Source organism: Excalfactoria chinensis, chromosome Z (assembly GCF_039878825.1).
Source record: "Excalfactoria chinensis isolate bCotChi1 chromosome Z, bCotChi1.hap2, whole genome shotgun sequence".
Classification (NCBI taxonomy): domain Eukaryota; kingdom Metazoa; phylum Chordata; class Aves; order Galliformes; family Phasianidae; genus Excalfactoria; species Excalfactoria chinensis.
In genome coordinates, this window is record NC_092857.1 from 37,044,181 (window position 1) to 37,064,661 (window position 20,481).

General features: G+C 39.3%; 1 protein-coding gene across 3 annotated transcripts in view; it reads right to left on the reverse strand.

Annotated features, from left to right (window-relative positions):
* The window catches only part of NTRK2 (neurotrophic receptor tyrosine kinase 2), a 202,265-nt gene that overhangs the window by 74,975 nt on the left and 106,809 nt on the right, over positions 1 to 20,481 (reverse strand). For all 3 annotated transcript variants that reach the window (XM_072359872.1, XM_072359865.1, XM_072359866.1), the window contains one exon: positions 13,440 to 13,628. In XM_072359872.1, coding sequence (XP_072215973.1) covers positions 13,440 to 13,628 — 189 coding nt within the window. The remainder of the gene's footprint in view (positions 1 to 13,439; positions 13,629 to 20,481) is intronic.

Here is a 20,481-nt window from a genome sequence, read left to right on the forward strand (position 1 = left end):
ACATATTCTTGGCAATAGCTGGATTCAGACCAACTTTCAGAAGAGCTCCCTGTACCTGCAAGGAAAGCACAGCCTTCCTCTCTAGAACCAAAAGCTAATAGGAAAAGTAAGTAATTTCTTCAAGCAGGCATGCATGAATTTGAGGCTTCAGAATGGGTACGTACAACGTATCTCCAAGATGAGGTCTATGATTTACTGTGCCTGAAGCCATACCTCAATGAAAAAGCAGACCTAAGGTCTCCTCCCAGCACAAGGTATAAGCCTGAAAGCAGTCTGCCACAGTGCTGAGCTCAGCACAGAGCATTTGTGCTTTGCTGCTTGTCCTTGCATGGGATGTCTGTAGCAGCCAAAGAGGCACAGCTTGTGAATCCAGCATCTCCTGGGAGTGCTGGAAAACTCAAGCTGAAGTCCACTTATAAGCTGGCTGAAGGCACTGAGGGATGGTGAACTTGCTTCCCCAGCTGCAGAGCAGGGGCAGCAGAAAGCAGTCACTTCCTCAGCACCATCGTATCTGGAGTACTGAGGGAGTCAGAGCATGGCATGACTACTGTCACCAGTGCCTACTCCACAGTAATGGCCACAAGTACCTTTTAACTGCTTCTGATCCCTCTTCTCTGCTCACCTTATCCAGAAAACTTTGGCCAAGGAAAGACATTAGTATGCTGATCATAACATCCAGGAACCTGGCTAACACTGCTTTGTATCACAAAGAGAATATCTGCTGATTTATTACACAGGACTGGCATTTGAAAAAGGACATCAATTTTTATGTCCTATACTACAAGCCAACTTCCATGTGCTGGATGATTTGGAAGAAATGTACTGCATAAGGATTATTAGATACTTACTTAGTGAAGAGTTTCTAATCTATACAGTACCAGCTGTTTTTAGGTGTCTGAAAAATTACTACTGATATGTGCTGCAGAAATTTGTCCATTATCAAACTGTGCAGATACAGAAGGCAAAATAAGGTGAGAGTTTGCAATCCAAATGATGGTACAACTAATTTGCCTTCTACCTAAACATACAGCACTACTGTGCATTTCTGGCAGCACAAGCAAGATTCACAGGTCAAAGCACTACATGCAGTTTAAAACACTATCAGTCCTGGAAGGAGAAACCCTTTCTAATGGGGAACTTCCATTTGTAAATTAGGGGATGAAAAACTAAGCTCATAAGCTCTTGCCTGGCTCTTTACCACCCAAGACGGAGTTCTTCAAGCTTTCCCACATAGTGCTGGTCAATGAATTTCTGTCTGGAGGCAATCCTATTGCTATTCCAGTCTCAACAGCCACTTGAGTGGAGACTGCAAATACAGAAAAGCAGTTGCTTTTCTTCTGATGAGAATAAAACAGGGACAAGACAAATCACGTCCCCCTGCACGAGCAGTCAGAGCAAATCAGTCATTTATTGTTCTTTCTTTGCCAAAAGCTGAGACCGAGGTTCTTTTATTTCTTTTCCATTTGTTTCTTCTTCTTCCTTTCCTCCCTGCTTTGTGTGGGACACAATCCCCTCAATGGGTATTGTTTTCAGTTTGTTTGTTTCCTGTTTTGGGTTTTTTTTGTTTTTTTTTTTTTTTGTTTGTTTTTTAAGGCAGCCAAAGGCCTTCAAGCTGTGGGCAACAAAAAAATGAGAATACATCCTTGAAAGGCAGACTAAGAAACCAAATCTTAACAAATCCTAAGCAATTCTCAGAAATGAAAGAAGCTGTGTGAGGATGATTTGATTGCTGAAAGATTCTAACAGGCATTGTAGCTGGTTAAAGTACTTGTAATGGCTGTCCAAAATCATGTCAAATCCACATTTGAAGTTACATTTGGCTTCTCACTATCCAAACTTGGGCACAAATAAGTGCATGAAAAAAACCATTCAATTCTTTCTTTCCAGGGAAACAAAGCAAGGTGGGAGGAAGGAGGAGAGGAAGGATGTACCTTCATGAAGACAGTTTCCTGCCTCCTTAACTCTGACTCCAAAACTCTGTTCAAAGGATCCTCTTGGAGATGGAGAGCCTTCTCCTGCTCACTGCCATTCTATTAAATAGAGTTTCAACGAACAGATTTCAAAAGCATTTAGGTATTTAAAGGAGAAGCAATCATTTACTGAAATTGTCCAAAGTATTAAGCTGTTGAAGTGCTTTTCAGAAAAGGAGTTAGCTGTTGAACTGAATACTTCAGCACCTGAATACCTTAGAGATTTTCCTTTCATATGCCAAGCTGACATTTGAGAATGGAACTTGGATTACCACAATGCATAAATTAAAAATAAATAAATTAATTACAAACAAACAATCCCTAGAGAGATAATTGGTTTCATAGATATACACTGCAATTTAAAGAAATAGTCAATAATTAATGCATATATTCCACACATTGTTTTCTAAATACAAACAATATCCCCATGCAATATGTTTTTCATTTAAATATTTCTGTTTAATTGCCCCCAGAAGCTAATGGGTAAGTTGCTAGCTAGAGGTACTGCATAACTTCTCATCAATAGAACTTCAGCAATTTCAGACCTTATTGCAGGGTCTTGACTTCAGTCATTTGACACTTTTTCCCCCTGAGGGGGTTTTATACTTCAATCACAGTGATTCCCTAGCAATCTGCAAATAATAGCCTTTAATTATTATAGGAACTGATGGGCTAGAGATAAGACCAAGTAAGTGTTTACCTCATACCAGATCCGTATGCCTCGTGCCTTAATCAGTGTACTGGCCTTTGAAGAGTGATAACCTGTTCTCTGTGGAATGTCCTCCTGCTCAACCACCTCATCAAGTGCTAAGAAATTCATACCAACCCTCACAGCCTGGGAACTTCTGTGATCAATGGCTGCCTGTTTCTCCTTGCATCCCTCAGCCATAGCCCCAGTAAGCCTGCACTTCTGGCAGAGAGAACAGTTGCTGCCAAGAAGCCTTTGCTTCTGTTCAACATACCCAAGTAAAACTAGCTTAAAGGAGAAGGTGAAAGGGAGGACTCAAAAAGATGACCATAGAGATATTAGCAGTTAATGATGTGTTGCTGGATTTCAGATGTACCAAAAAACATGACCTCAGGCATTCTACTATACATAATATACGTCCAAATGAAACCAATTTTATTAACTTAACACCTCTTGGTGAAAAATAAAATAAAATAAAAAAAAAAAAATCAACAATATCACTTTCTCTGACTACTCTTTGGAAAAGCAAGGAGCCTGTTGAAAGATTTAATTAACAACTTAATGCTGAAAGACCGATTTGAAGAATATTACAGAATATTTCAGAGTATTACTGACAGCATTACTTTAATCTCTGACAGCGCTTAAAAAAATCTGCTACATTTCCTCTGCTTCTCACCTGTCCTGTGCCCACAACACACATGCATGCAGGAAAGCCTGAGAAAATGAGGAGTTCCCCAGCAAAACTCGTCAGAGTGAAACCAAACATACTCAGACCTTACAAATTTTGATGCTTTTTTTTTTTTTTTTTTTTTTTTTTTTTTTTTTTTAGCAAAAACAATCAAGCTGCGAGCTGATATGCAAGCCAGCACACCTTCATGCATACACAGAAACATGTAAATAGGGGAGCACATGCATATTCAGAGCAGGCAGCAGACCTTTCAGCAGATCTGGTGTGTATAAAAGATTGGTCTGTGAGTGAGTTTGTGTTCAGGGCTAACTGAATTTTACACATTCACATTTTTTAATAATGATTCAACTGCCTGGTGATGAAACTTGAGAAAATAAAAGTAGGATTTATGATATTATTTTGGCTGTAAAGTTATTTGATTTAGTTCTGATTTTCTCTTACTTCAGTATTCATTAAACCTAATATCTAGAAATATTTATATATTTGTATTTCTTATTTTATTGTATTTATTCTGATTGTATTCTTATTTACATCATCTGGCTTCTCTTGCATCTGTATTTCTTATTTAGCCGAAGCTCTCACTGACACAAGGAATAAATCAAAGGCCTAATCCCACTTCTATTCCCAACTTCATGATAAATAGGTTTTCACAATGGATTACAGTTTTCCCATTCACCTTAATTATAAGTACTACCCATTTAAACTCTGTCATGTTACCTCCCATTATACTTCTACATAAATATGCAGGTTTTCATCTAAAAAAACAACATTCCTAGAACTTACTATGCAGCACAGAATCTGAAAGGCATAATTTAATCATTACAACATAAATGGAGCTATTTGTCATCTACATATTACTGATTTAGCTACATGTTTTGGTGCCAAAACAGCGTATGTATTTCTTTCTGATACAGCTGTACTGTCAAATGACAAACTGAAGGTAGTGATGCTACTGAGATTACACCTACAAAAAAGTGCTATATTGTTATTTTTCATCTTGACTAATACCTCAATTGCAAAGAATGTTTATGTAAGTGTTGAATTGCATTTCAATTTCCATAAGGTCCCTAAATAGGCATTTCACATGAAGCTTGCAGTAGTGCCTGATGCTGAAAGTGCCTTTCATCACTCTGCTGTGCTTAATTGATGTTAGCCAGGCAAATTTACACAAGAAGGTGCACACCTTTCCTGAATGGTGCCACTGAGCACTTTAATGAGAGTGCACGTCTAATGCTCTCGTTTCATTTTCTGTCTTTGAACACATTGAGTTGAAATGTATTCAACAGTGTGCTCTTGCAGCTCAGAAGGCAAGTGGTATCCTGGACTCCATTAGAAGAGGGGTGGCCAGCAGGGACAGGGAGGTGATTGTCCCTCTCTGCTCTGCCCTCCTGAGGCCCCAGCTAGAGTACTGCATCCAGGCCTGGGGCTCTCAGTGCAAGACAGAGAGCTGCTGGAGAAAGTCCAGAGGTAGGCCATGAAGATGATCAGAAGGCTAGAGCACTTCCCCTGTAGAGACAGGCTGAGGAAGCAGGGCTTCTCTTCTGGAGAAGAGAAGGCTGCAAGGAGATCTCATTTATTTAAAACAGGGTTATAAAAAGGAAAAGAATCAACTTATTTCCTGGACAGACAGTGATAGAACCAGGGGGAATGGTTTAAACTCAAGAGGGGAACTTTTAGACTGGATGTCAGGGCAAAGTACTTTACAGAAAGTACAGTGCTGAGGTGCTGGAATAGGCTGCCCAGAGAGGCTGTGGTTGTTCTGCCCCTGGAGGTGTTTAAGACCAGGTTGTATGGGGCCCTAGGCAACCTGATCTAGTACCAGATCTGGTTGGTGGTCCTTCCTATGGCAGGGAGGTTAGAACTTGATGACCCTCAGGGTCCCTTCCAACCCAAGTCATTCTATGACTCTATGATTCTTTGGATTTTATTTTCTCAGATCTCCTTCTCATAGTATCTGCTGTTTAGGTGGAAATGTGTTTCTTGCACTGTATTTCCAGGTGATAAAATACATTATTCATAAATTACAGATCAAAATTCAGGCTGCTGTTCCTGTGGTTGCATTTCCAGCAGCATGACTCCCCGTGGAAACTGGAGCTTCTGAAAATGTATGTGCTTGCCGTTTTTACAAGATATAAATGGCTTTCATGGATAGATCAAAAGAGCAAAACAAGTAACTTCTGGGGACAAAAATGACTCCGTATGTTCACCTCTACATTAAATGAGGAAATAGTCCTTTCCTTACAATGCTGAATTTTTACATAGGTGAACATCCACACCGCTCAAGTTAAAGGCTCAGCCTTCGGGAGAATGTTTTCTATTCGCTTAAAAGAGAGAAGAGAAAGAGTGTTTACTGAGACTCAGAATTGGGTGTTAAAAAGTCCAGATTCTCACAACTTTTCCCCTGTAACATTTCATTTGTTGGGCATAGGAACAACATGACAAAACTATTTGGAAAAATAGCTTCAGGCTCCAGGAAGACCTCACCGTGGCCTTCCAGTCCTTGAAGGGAGTATATAAACAGGAGACAAAATGGCTGTTTATGAGGGTGGATAGTGATAGGACAAGGGCAGAATGGTTTGAAACTGAGACGGGGGAGATGTAGATTAGATATTAGGAGGAAGTTTTTCACACAGAGGGTGGTGACGCACCTGGTTGTCCAAGTAGGTTGTGGATGCCCCATCCCTGGAGGCATTAAAGGCCAGGCTGGATGTGGCTCTGGGCAGCCTGGTCTGGTGGTTGGCAACCCTGCACATAGCAGGGGGATTGCAACTAGATGATCTTTGAGGTCCTTTTCAACCCAGGCCATTCTATGATTCTGTATGATTGTATATACATATATACATATATACATACATACATACATATATATATATATATATGAAAATACGTGAGAATCAAAGTGGTAAGGTCTGGGGGAGAAATCTACTGCCAGCTTAAGAAAAGGCAAATACAGCTAACAGAATACACCACTCCTGTATGCAGGTAGCATCTCTGACATAAGCATCTCATGATGAGTGATAGCAAAGATACAAAATTTAAATGGTGTCTGCAATTAGGGATTAAAACATAAAATCAAACTACAATAATCTTCAGTCAAACCAAAAAAATCAATCTTTGTATATCTTTATGTCTTTATCTAGCCAATATCTCTCCTATACATTTATCTAGCCAAGAAAATACCTTTAGAGTAAGGCACACAATGGGATTAGGACACGCAGTAAACATATATATCGCTCCTCTTAATCTCAACCCTATTCACAGTTTTTTTGGCACCTAAAGCTTCTCAGTTCTCAGCATCTAAAGATTCTGATCTTAGTGAAGTGTATGCCCTTGTAAACCTCCCATCCTCTGAACCTGAGCCACTGAATGTCAAGTTGGGCAAGTTCAATCTGGGTAGCGAGGTGTTTCAGTATGGATTTCATGAAGATTGATTGGTTTTGCTCCTCTGCATTCTGGCTGCTGAGGTCAGACTGTTCTTTATAGGAAAATGAGCTGCTTATAAATTTTCAGCTCTCTGAACTTTGGGAGTTGATGGAAAATCCCCAGGCTTACAGCTTAGCTGGCTAAGAAACCACAACAGCCTTTCTTTTGCGGTCACTGAGATGTAAAAGCCTTTCAAAAGAGATGAAAATGCTGACATTCTTTCTCTTGGGAGACCCTGCTTATGCACAGGGACAGAGTCTGTTTTTCACCCTCTAATACACATCAAAAAATGACCCCTCTTCCTCAAAGCTTTAGGAGGCTGTGAGGTCATAGATACAACTTGGAACTCTCCACATTCGTTATGTAGCAGACAAAATCAAAGAGATTTTCCAATACAGGCAGTTAGTTCACTTTGCATTTTTTGTGTTTTTCTTTTTTGTTTTGTAATGTTTTGTATTGTTTTATTTTGTTTTGTTTTTAAAGGATGGGCATTAGAAAGAAACGAACAAACCTGCTGCTCTGAGGTAGACACTAGTCAGATCTCTGCAGCACACAGGGTCTCTCCCGGTGAGCTGTCCCTTTGCTGGCAGCTTTCCATTCACTAGACTCTCATGCCTTGCTCTGCAGTGAGAGGCCACTCACTGAGACAGATGAAAGAGGGCCATGCCACCATAGCAGGAATCAATGCTGGGAACCCTCCTGGGGCAGGATGCCTGAGAAACACACCTCAAGTGACCAAACCCTCTGTCTGTTGAACCTGCCCTGCAAACAACCAGTTCTTTTTTCAGATCAAATGGCTAGCAATCCAAGGGCTGGGCAGAAGGTTGCCAGCTGATACCAAAATGAAGGGAAACCACCAAAATGAAGGGAAACCAGCCCTGCTGCAGGTGTGGATGATCCTTAGGAAGGGCTGAGCACTAAGGTACAGGGATAACCAGAGCCTGTGTCTGTATACCTTAGAAGAAATCTATACTCATCAAGTACATCAAGTTAGAAAAAGATTGAGATCACCACTAATTACACAATATGTCAGTCCCTGGGATGTAAATGAAAATACCTGAGGGTAAATTAACAAGTTAAGTGGGATGGGATGGGATACAAAAGGTTTAAAGAGGTCAACTGGAAGGGCAATAATTATTCACAGTGGGCATGTGAGCTGTGTCTCATCCACCAACTGAAATGATTAACGCGTATTTTTTCCATGTATGTTCACCAGAACCTGAACTAAGACACACAGCAGGCATAATTATATTACTAGAAGTCACTAAGTACAATAATTGTTACTGCTTTTCAACACAGTATTGTAGTAATGGGGGCTGCTATTTGTGTGCTAATAGAAGTCCATGTGGTGCACAAATATTATAGTGCATAAACAAAACCCTGCTTGTTTTTAAAAGTGATAAAAGTAAATTTGAAGATTGCACTATTCTTTCTTATTCAGTGCACTGTGGGGGTGCAGGATGGCTTGTACCGGAATGGGATTCAGAGAGCAATTTGATTCTTCAAATCCCAAAACCGTCTGCAAGGAATCCGTATCCAGCATCTGCACTCAGAGTCTAAACTTGGGCATACCACTGATGTCTTTCATGTGCCCTCTCCTTAGGTTTTGCTTTTCACATTACTGTCCAGTTCAGCAACGTTATCTACTGACAGCATTTCCACCATTAAGCACTGAAGTGTAATAGTAATGGGATGATAAATTCCAAGACCTATGCTGCAAGCCAAGAGATGAGCAAAAAATGTCCGTAACTGTTCATGGAGGAAACAGCATGGTTCTTTTCAGCCTGTTTCAGCAGGTCTGGCAAATTCAGATGATAACTTTAGCAGCTACAACGTCAATGCAGGGATGTAAAAAACTAATTTTTGACACATCATGGTATTAATGAAGAGACCAATTAACTTAGGTGCTGTGACATCTCAAAGGATTTGTGAAGCCAACCTTTTAGCAGTGGTTAGTCACTATGCCCACAATATATTAGATCATCGACTTGATTTCAGGGGAGACAAATAGTCTCAAGGTATGCCATCCATGCAGGATTTCTACACCTGACAGTATTTCTACACTATAAAGTTAGGGTTTGATTTTCAGCAGCAGCTACTGATCACTATTGGTGATTCCCAGGCAGAAGGTTTGCAGGCTAACTGTAATGTAACACAGTGTGGTTAATAGTGAATTAAGCACAAAGAGTATTTCACCATCTCCAGGTGGTAGACTTTTTCACACATTTGAAATAAGAGTTGTCACCGTTAGGCAAGTACTGACAAAATGAATGATCTTTTGATTTCACATAGAAAGAAACCGAGAATTCTGGTACATGTCTGAAACGTGACAGTGCACCACAGACCATAACTTTCTGAGTCAGAAAGGTTCATGATACTGGAGTGGCAGATGAGACGTACTAACCAGCAGCAAACAATGGTTCATGGCAGAGGAAGGAAGAGCCTTAAGTGATGGAACGGGCTGGCAGATAGACAAGTGCCCAGGAAACACCAAGAAACACCAAGAAACACTCTGTTTTTGCTGCCAAGGCAAAAACAGTGGGCAGCTGGAGTTGTAAGTATCAGATAGTCCTAGTTAGAAGATGAAAGGTAATTTTCAATTGTTAAGTCAATTAGAAGTTCATATGAGCATTTGAGCTCAAACCTGGGACAGAAATTCGACCCTAAGTGATGACTGTAATCCAGACCCTGAAGTCACTGGGGCTTTGCTCTTCTTGAGTGTGCATTTCCCACCTCAAAGGCTATCCCACACGAGAAGGGAAGTGCTACAATTTTTTGTCCAGGATTGATTCTTGAGGAGGCAGCACCTTTTAGTTTTTAATTACTCAGTCACTAAAGTACCAATATACTGAAACAGGGTCAGAATTTTAAATTAAATTTCCTGCTGTCAATTTTTAAATTTTCTTTTAACCATGCACATTTTGAATACTATGCGGTAAAATGTGATAAAATTTACTTGAAAATGGTCATCTGTACAGAAGCCAAGATGCTTCTTCAGTTGGTAATGTAACTGTACTTGATAATCACAACAGGTATACCTCTTCAGTGTCTGTGGAAACCACAATCTGCTTCCAGTTGCACCTAGCAGAAGTCCCACCCCATTCTGCAGACCAGCATACACTAAGTTAGTTTCCAGCAAGACTGTCAGTGATTGTTGTGTTTAATGCTAGAGGACAATGGAACTTAGATGAGATAGGAAATAAGTATAAATGTTAATTATCTTGCTGCAGATGAGAAACCAGATGATATCTGGTTATTGTAAACAGGAAAAAAAGTATGAGAGCTACTTAGCTTAGAGCTTAATAAATACCAGATATATACATCAGGAGAAGGCTGACGGTTAGGAAAAGACAAGTGCAACTCTCTACTAACAAGGTAGTGAGTGAGATAGGAAGATATTACATGTAATAATTCACAGAAGAGCCACTTTTCTGTCAGATAATTTGTATTTCCCTCTGTATCAGACAGATTATGGAATCACAGAATGGTTGAGAGTCTGAGTTTGGTAGGACGTTCTGAGTCCATCAGCTCCAGCCTCTGCCCAAGCAGGGACAGCCAGAGCAGGATGCCCAGGATCACATCCAGGCAGTTGTCGAAGATTTCCAAGAAGACTCCACAGCATCTCGACAGCTTGTGCCAGTGCTCTGTAACTCACACAGCACTGAAGTGCTGCCTGGTGAGCAGAGGAAACCTCCTCTGTTTCAGTTTGAGCTCACTGCCTCTTGTCCTGATATTGGGCACCACCAGAAAGAGCCTGGCTCTGTTCTCTGCACTGTTGCATCAGGTGTTTGTACACTTGGACCAAGATCCTCCTGAGAATGCTATTCTCCAGGCTGAACAGTCCTGACTCTTTCAGCTTCTCTTCACAGGATAGGTGCTCCAGGATCTTCACCATCTTGGTGGCCCTGCATTGTACTCTTTCCAGTATGTCCATGTCTCTCCTGTAGTGGGGTTCCCAGATCTAGACACAGTATTCCAGGTATGACCTCACCAGTGCTGAGTAGGGGTAAAGATCACACCCTTGGACAGCTGGTGATTAAATGGTATGCCCAATGTGATTTGGGGTCACATGAGCTGCTTCCAAAAGAATCATGGAGTCAAGGCAAAACTGATCTGTACAACAGACTTGAAGCTCTCTGACAAATAGTGTTAAAGCATGTTTGTGTGTGATGCATTCAAGTGTGTATAAGCATGTTCATGTCTGTTCAGGTCTGTGGTGTGCTCACATGAGTGCATGCATGCATATAGTGAGTGTGTTCAAGTATGTTCAGATGTGCAGTGTTTAAATGTGCATTCACATGTGTCAGGCATGTATGTGTTCACACATTTTCGCACATGTGTTCAGGCATGGTGTCTGAACATGCCCACACACAAGTCCACACAAGTTCAGATGTATGGTGCACACATACATGTTCACATGTGTTCAGGTGCATGGCATAAGCATATTTGTTCACATATATTCACACGTCTGCATTTGTTTACACACTGTCACAGTTTTCCTGATTTTCTTTGCTACAATAAAATCACAAAGAGTAGGACCACCATGGCAATGTGGCAAAATGCAGAGCATCGGCCCCACATATTTCCCCAGAGCAATATAGAAAAGCCCTGAGCTGTATCCTGCAAACATTTACACACAAGCTGAACTTCATGTACTGTGATTACTTTCCCTGACACCATGTGGGTTTCATTGCAGAACACAAAACCAAACACAGACTTACGTATTTGTAGGATCAGGACCTATTTAGTGCTACCCAGCTGTGATTTAATGTGCCTGTACTTAATGTGCAGCTTACTAAATGTGAGATAATCCTGTGTTTTTGTACAGTTTTTGTCTGTTTTTCTCCAGAACAGCATGTATGTTGTTTCAACATTAATGTTGAAAGTGAAATATTCCATAGTCACTAATGTTTATCTAAACAATTATAATGCTGTCTAATGCAGCTGGGAACAGAGATACGGTAGCCTCAAATTTAAAAGCATGGCCTTTTATATAACATTAGAGAGCTCTAGTGGGCACAATGCCCATTTCTAATTCCCTAGTGGCTTCTATTTTTCACAGGAATTAATGTTCTAATCACAATGCATCTTTATAACATTTTCCTCGTGCTGATCAAGTATCAGCAAATCAGTCATTATTTAATGCATCCTACCACATATGCTAGGCCAAATTATCAAACATCCTCTAATACAAGAGATAATGAGGCACTTCTAATCACAAAATAGTGTCAAACATGTGAAGATCGTAGTAAAGGAGAACAGCAGATACATATAATAAAAGCAGAAAAATCCCTTCTCTTGCATGGCAGAAGCATTTTTGTGTGGGTTGTTCTTAGCGCAGCAATCATGATGTGGGTATCACTGTTTAGAAAATAAGTAGGTAGTCCAGTAACAGTCTTTACAACCTTAGATGTCGTGCACATACATATGCATGCACACACACATGCACAGATCAAGGAAGATTGCTATTACAGCATTTACACTTTGCAAAGTTGGAGACAAAGGTTGACGACCTTTGCTTATGACTTTATGGCCTAGGGAGGCAAGCCCTAAACAACAACTTGTGCTTTGAAGCAGTATCATTCCAGGTAGGACAGGGGCAGGTGTTAGCATCCCTTAGTTGGACACCCAGTGCTCATCAGCAGCACAGGGTATATCTGGAGTGAATTCTCAGAGAAACAGATAAGAATTTCAGGGAAACTGTATGAACACTTCCACCAAAAACAAAACAAAACAAAACAAAACAAAACAACAATAACAAAAACACAATAAAACAAAAAACAAGCAAACAAACAAACCAAAAACTGAGGCAAAAAGATGGCTGAAACTCTTAAAGGTCTAAATGTGCTCATGAAAAATATTAAGTACTAGAGCTGCTATTAATCACAATACCATCCAGGTATTTTTTCAGTTATCTACTACACCGCTAATAGCTGATTAAAAAAAACAACATTGTACATGTCCAATTCTACAACTTGCCATAAGTTTGAAGAGCAGTAGCTGAAGTTAGGGATACTCTTTTTTAGCTATGTGTTGTTAATTATTTATAACTCTTCATAGTATTTTACATTTCATCTTCTAACTGAGCATGAAATAATTTGTATGCCACATCTATTGTCCACTAAGGAACTTCATGCTCTTTTTACAAACATTTAACATCTTTTCCAGATACAGCGGTTGAACTATACAGCTAAATTAAAATAATGGAACTTTTAATCCATATTGATTCTTAAATCTTGCAAACTCATAGAGTTCAAAATCAGGTTATATTCCTTACCAAAACAAAAGCAGTGAGTATGCAACAATACTGACTGCTGTTTCTGACACAGCATTTGTTTTCTCCCAAGAAAGTACTTAGTGCAGAGGACTGGCCAAAGACCACTGAAATCAATGGAAAGGCTACCAGTGACTTTGATGGAATATGGACTGGGTTTTGAGCGTAACACTAATGAATTAATCAGCTCATTACAAAGTCTGAATTTGGCTTTGACAGATATAAAGCAGTTCATCCCATGTACATTAAACAAATTGCAGACATTTTTAAGCCTACCCTTTCACTCTCAGGAATTCAGACTTTTTTTTTTTTTTTTTCTGTTAGCTCTGTTAAGGAGCCCCAGCACTCGCACAAGAAAAATGAATGACTGAAGTACAAATAATTCTTTGTACTTACAAGTATCTGGCTTGAGCTGACTGTTGGTAATTCCAAAGTACTGGGGATTTTCAATGACCGGAATCTTTGTCATCCCAATGATGACTGCATCAGGACCTCCCTCAGAAGAAGATGGAGTGTTACTGCCATTTGAGATGTGATGGAGAGGACTGGCTGAATCATCGTCATTGCTGATAACTGAAGAAGGACCTAGAGTTAGAAACAAAGATTAGCATTAACTCAGAATGTCTCCTTTTCCTCAGACTGTTTTTTTTCCTTTTTTTTTTTTTTTTTTTTTCAACAGTTTAACCTCCATCCTGATAGTCAAACACTCTCTGTGTGCTTTGTTAATCTTACCTCATGAATTTTATATGTCTGGGTGGAGATGTACAAATGGTAGGCCATTAGGAGTTGGAATGTGAAGTAAATTTTTGCTCTGGTAGATCACCTACACTAGATATGTCAGGATTCAGAATAGTATATCATTGGGAAAGTGCTCCAAATTTGATGAACTCCTTCTAACATTCTCTGAAATAAGCTGTGAAATACACATATCAACTTTTTCAACTTAAGCACTTCTCAGACCACCCATCAATAATGCCTTTTTCACTAATTTGGGGAAATTCATGTCCTCTCTTTGATGTGCTACTAAAATGAGAAATAATAATAAAACCCAAAACACAGAGTGGAGATGGGTTCATCCTGATGGGGAAAGTTGTGTCATTTCTGAAAAACAAAATGTTGAGGGTCAAAACTGCATGGACAAGGCTGTCAGTCACAGAAAGTGCAGGTCCCATGCTCTAAGTAGAAGAAAAGACATATCACACCCCAGTGTGAAATATGGAGTCACTGCACTCAGGCTCCTCCTGATCAGAACATACTTGTGGCCCATCCAACTTCATCCATGCCTGAGACTAGTCACCACTCAGGAAAAGATTTATTTTGGTCAGTGATTTATTGACAGTTTTGTTTTATCTTTACTTTGTTATTTATACTTCTAACTAAAGTGCCACGGAGATAAAACCTTATGACTAGTCTAAATTCTCCATTACACTTCAATTTACTGCCAGTATTCAAAGAAAACCAGTAACCAACTAGCAGTAACAATATTTTGCTTAAATAGACAGCTGAAGAGCCAGTAGGGATCAAGAACATTGCATTTCAGACAATTCTCCATCCAAATCAACTGGTGATTTTGAGGAAGCATTCACGTCATCTACTGTTAACAATCAATAGATGATGCTAGAAACTGAATGATTCACTCTCTTGATGTTCCTATCCTGGAAGGGCATCCTCAGAAGATACTTTTGTTTGCTTCCTCTCTCTCTACTAAAGAAGGGAATAAGAGAGAGGAGCATAGGGAAGACTAACAGCTGTTTTCCCTAGAGCACAAATCACCCTGTAGTGTGTCCCAAACTGGGTTTTAGGTTAGCCAAAACAGTGCAGAGGTACAACAGATACAAGGTACAGAAACAGAAAGATTGGGAACCAAAAGCAGGTCCTGCAGACCCATCACAGAGCATCTGAGAGAAGATGAGGATTTACCACTGCACAGACACGATTAAGGAACAAGGGTGGGCCCAGGCACATCAGCCTAAAAAGATCAGCTTTGAAGGAAGGAAATTCAGACTCTTTTAGTGTTTTGTGGTGCACTACATCATAACAAAAACACTTTATCATTTCGTGGTGTGGCTCACAGGAATAAAATAATTTGGCATGTGGCTATTCAACCCTAGTTTAGAGACTCAAGCATACTCCCACCCCAGTCCTCTTTCCTTTCTCCCCAGTTGGCTTAATGGTTCATGAGGGAAATGTTCTCATAGTTTGAAAAAGTTCTTCCCACCCTCTAGCCTGAAACATTAGAGGTAATTTTTCAAATGCCTTGCACTTCACTGGAAAGTCATTGTTGACAAATGTAAGTGAAGCCTAGATCTCTGCAATTTATCAAGTGAAATACTAATACCAAGGCTGTTTTTGTCATCACTGATCACTGAGATTGATTCTACTAGGAAAGCTGCCAGGATTAAGAGTTTTTGGTGAAGATTTCTCTAATGAACTTCAGAGCCTAGCAGACTGTGAGAAATGGTCCCTCAGATGACACACAAGATACTTATGTAAAGTCACAATGTACTTTTCAGGTGCGTGAGTTGTTTGTTGTGGAATTAGAGTGAAAATACATTTAAAACTGCATGCAGGTGTTTTTTTTTTGTTGTTGTTGTTGTTGTTGAGATTGTCCTAAGGTCTCTCAAATATCTGAATGTCAAGCTAATGGCACCAAAAAGCAAGCAGGCAAATACAAGTTTTCTTGGGAAAATGCAGTCTTTTTATACTAATAGAGATCTTGTACAAGGGTCAAATCCCTTCTCTTACAGCAAATGGACAAATGCTCCAGCCTCTGTAATTTAATGGAGGTGATGGCAAGGAAAAGTATCCATTACATATTTCTAGATGTTAGAGAAATATAATGAAAAGAAACTCATTCTGTTTGTCATATTATTTCTTCGCTACTCTAAGACCCAGTTTGGCACAGTGACCCTTTTTTTTCAGTCAGTGTAAACTGCAAAGTGCTGCAGGTGAAAAGTAGCCAATTGTTCTATAAATCTATTTACTCAATTAAGATAATTGGTATAAAATTGTCATCCTTGTGGCATGAAGGAGGTTACAATTAGACCCTCTGGTGTAGATGAGGAAAACCTGGAAAACTAGATGATTTCTCCACAGTAGGAAACAGTTCAAAAATAAGTAAAATGTAGGAAATTTGTGCTGTGTCATTGATCATCCACTGTCATTTATTAGTAATGAATCAGCTCATGCAATTGTCTTTGGAAACAGCTGTTTGGATTTAAAAATCCTATTTCCTTTTACTGTATATTTCTTCCAGTTAAGCCAAATGCAACACAGCAGATGGAAAATTTGTCTACCAGAGGCAGCAGTTGAGCTCGTATGTTTTCAAAGAGGCTTTTTTTTTTTTTTTTTTTTTTTTTTTTTTTTTTTTTTTTTGGCTGGGATCTTTTAGATTGTCATTTAGATTTAGATTTAGATTTTAAATTGTCAATACTTGCATATCTACCAGACTGACGACTTGCTGTGAAGATGTATTTCTTTTTTGAATGCATTAAGTCACATTACTATTACAGACCAGAACTGCAGCTCACTCCTCACAGCAGCAACCTATGACTGATATTCCAGTAATGCAAAGCCATTTTCCTGGATGCAAGATGAGCCCATCATCTGTGCTGACAAGAAACTAGAATTGCCCTTTTCTGAATTTGCACTGAGCTCAAATCAAAAGGTGATTTTTTAAAGTACCTTAAAGTATGGTTTCATGAAGACTAAATGGGGAAACTTCATTATTTGTCAAAGGCAGAATGAGTATGACAATTACCTGTAGTCTCTTATTATTGATTCCAGTTTTGTTGTTGTTGTTTTGTTTTGTTTTGTTTTTTTAAATCAAATCAGCTGTTGGTTTCACATCCAAAACCTGAAAATTTTAGACAAAATGTCTTTGGTGGAAGTCAAAATTATGGGCTATGAGTTGTCATTAGTTATTGCCAATAGCACCCTCATAGTCAGCCTGAGCTTTTAGGAAAACTGCAGAGGCTTTCTCTGCCTTCATTACGCTGTCCAACATCTTTCTTGTTACCACTTTTTGACTACATTTCTTGCTTTAAGAAGACAGAAGCTGGAGTCAGATGAGAAGTGGTAGGCTGCCCTACAGAAGAAAGATGAAAGTTGCACATTGCTGATACTAAGAAACTGGCCATTCTGCACAGCCTAGACTCAAGAAAAATCCTTCTGTATAGATAAAAAAGCAGCTATCAGAAAAAGTGTTAACTATATTATATTCTAAATTGACAAGCTATAGAAAATCCAAAACACTCTTTGTATCCCTAGGCTGTGAATGATCCTAAGACATGGCATGTGGATAAGCAGGAACAGCAGGCAACACTTGCTGCATGCCCTGCATAAAAATGGAGTCAATCACACTCTATGGGGGAAGGGGGAGTCTTGTCTTATCAGCACCGGTGACAGCACAGGGCACCCTTCCCTGAACACAACTCATTTCTGCATTTCTGTGCTGCCTCTTCAACATAGCACCTCTGTGCTGTCCTTGACTTACCTCATGCCAACAAATTTCAATTTTCATAGATTTAGAAAAAAAAAAATAAAAATACTAATAACAATTTTCAAAGCATACTGTTATTTTTGGCAAAAAGAAACAGTTTCATTCTCATAAATTACATCCTTTACTCCTCTCCTGTGCTGTTGAGAAGTAAGGCAGTTCTAGCAGGTGTGCTCCCAACATATATCTATACTACTACTTGCTGGGACTGGGTTTTGCTTCACCCTATTCCAGACTTCAGCACATCCTTAAGTTTGCTGTGGCAACACATCTGACTACTGGCTGCCAATGAAATAATACACACGACCCTCCTGTATGTGAAAGTATGGAAAGAGCCCTGAAGTGAATAACAACATGACTCAGCCAAGCAGGCTCAAAAAATAAAAATGAGAGGTTCTCAAAGGCAGATTTGGAAAGAGTGCGTGGTTTTAGTTTGCATCTAGCATGGACTTGTATGTATGTATTCTCAGACTTCAGTTTAGATGGTCAAGAAATTATCACCATGCCCATCTACTTCTCCGTTCACCACTAAATCACAGATATAAGCAATTTACTTCATGCATATTTGCTCCATAAACTCTATCAAAATCTCTTGAAGACTACAATATCCTGCACCCTCCTCACAACACACTTCTGTGAGTTACACATCACTTGAATTATCCCTGAAGTCACTACTAATGTTTAAGCCATGCTGAGAGTCATAATTACAAAAAAACAGCATTGTGACAGGAGCTGTTTAGTTATGGGCACACATATGTTTAATTAAGTATGAAGGTAGCTCAGGTAAAGAGGATTATCCACAAAATCATCAGAATGACACTGATGGCCAGAAAAATTTCCCAGTTGATCCTGCACTAGCATAAGCTCTTCTTGCTTTGTGTCTATGCAGGGACATATGGTAATGACACGTCACAAGTCAAAAGCAGGACAGTACATACATGTCACGTCAGTCAGCATCAGCATCACCTCTGCTAGATTTTAAGGCCACAATTAATTTTCTCTCTTCTTTCCCTTTTGAGGATGTGTAGTTAAATATCTTTCCCTAAAACAGTTTACCCATAAACTTCCACATAAATTCTACTTTTTTTTTTCTTTTTTTTCTTTTTTTTTTTCTTCTTTTTTTTCTTTCTTTCTTTTTGTGTGATTAACACATAAGTTTTGTGCTCCAGCAAAAGCACTGATTCAAATTCTTTTATTATAGAGTTAAGATTCAAGTTTCCTACCAGAACAGACACCCTTTTAGCTGGACTGTTGAATCCATATTTTATCTTTTACTTCCCGTAGAAGACAACTTATGAGTCATGGCTTGGCACAATTATTTTATTTATTATTTTTAATATTTTATTTTATTTTATTTTATATTTTGTTTATTTATTTATTTATTTATTGACCCAGGTGCTACAAGTGCTACAAATTACTTTGAATATTCTTTGGCATTCTCAAATTCAACTGCTATAGGTAACTATGATGTTGAATAATTTTTATGCAATTCTATTAGACTGAATAAGAGAGCCCAGCCTAATAGAGGGTAATGCAATTATAACAACATTATTTTATATTATTGGTCTATTAAAATGCTCCATGTTGAATATAAATAATTGAATTAAGAACCAAAAATAGAACACAAGGAGAAAAATCAAAGCCAGCTGCATAAGCTTCCCAAAGAGAAACCAGCTTAGACTTACTTCAGTTAGTGGAGCTTTTTGAAGCAAACTGGGATTCTTCTGCAAATCCTGAGTGGGCTTCTTAAAATGATGCTCTTTGTTTTGCAACTGCTTCTCTTTTTCATGAGGGAAGAAGCACAGCACAGTGCTCCTGTGCTTTTTCAGCAGTTCAGCTGTGCAGTAGCTACTCATGCTTCTCTCTACCTTTCAGCCAACCCCTCTTTGTCTCTTATCTCTAACAGCTTTCCAGAACAGAGACAACAGTGCTGTCATCTTAAAAGTTCTTGCCACAGTCAGCTGCCAATGAATGTTATGGGATTAATACTGCTTTATTTGTGGTGAAGGAGACAGAAGATTACCCCAAGAGAGTTATACCCAGTCCTCTCCTAATGGAGCACACTGCTTTTCAGAGCTCAAACAAATGCATGCCCTTCCACCCTGGTACAGCACACCAAGCCAAAAACTATGTTGCAGACTTTAAGTCTGTGAGTCAGAAAACTGAGACTTGTCAGGCTTGGGTGTTTAGAGGATAAATAATCTCACATCTTCTGACAGGTATCATTAATCTGTTTAACAGATTTGCATGCAGCAGTGCTTGTTTAAGCTTGCACACCATTGTTTCTAGATACACGAGGTAAGACAATCTTCCTGATGCTGCCCAAAATGTTTGTTTCCATCTAGGAGCATGTCTCCAGGAAATCAGAGAAACCAGAACGGATGTTGATCAAGGGAGCCAGAGAACTTCCCCACACCCAGCAGACAAATGCCACCAGTAAGCACATGCTTCAGAAACTCCCTCTCCAACAGTCTCTAAATTACAGAGGAAAGGGGACTCCTTGGAGAGTTCTTGAAGGAGAAACTGTCTGGAAATAGAGGCTTACAATCAAAAAGCAGACTATAGGATTCTATTCACCTGCAACTACTGCAAAACAAGGGAAAGGCATTTCTTTGAAGATCATAATGGAGACAGAATTTTGACTGTCAAAATTTAACCCAAGTGATGAAGTCCCTGCTTTTGCTTTCACAAGAAAATCAATGATCTATGTTTCCATATTTGTTGCAGGTTCACAAGAGGACCAAATTGCACTGGTAACACTGTATCACTTTCAAGTAGAGAAAATAAGTAAGTGACTTTTCTTCCCTGCACAAAATAGCTTAAGCAATAGGCACCCAGAACCATAATTAAATAAAAGGTATGTTTGCCAGCTTCACAGTAATAAATTTTCAGTGTTGTCAGGTATCAAAGGTCAACTGCAGTGAACAAAATGCCTTCCCC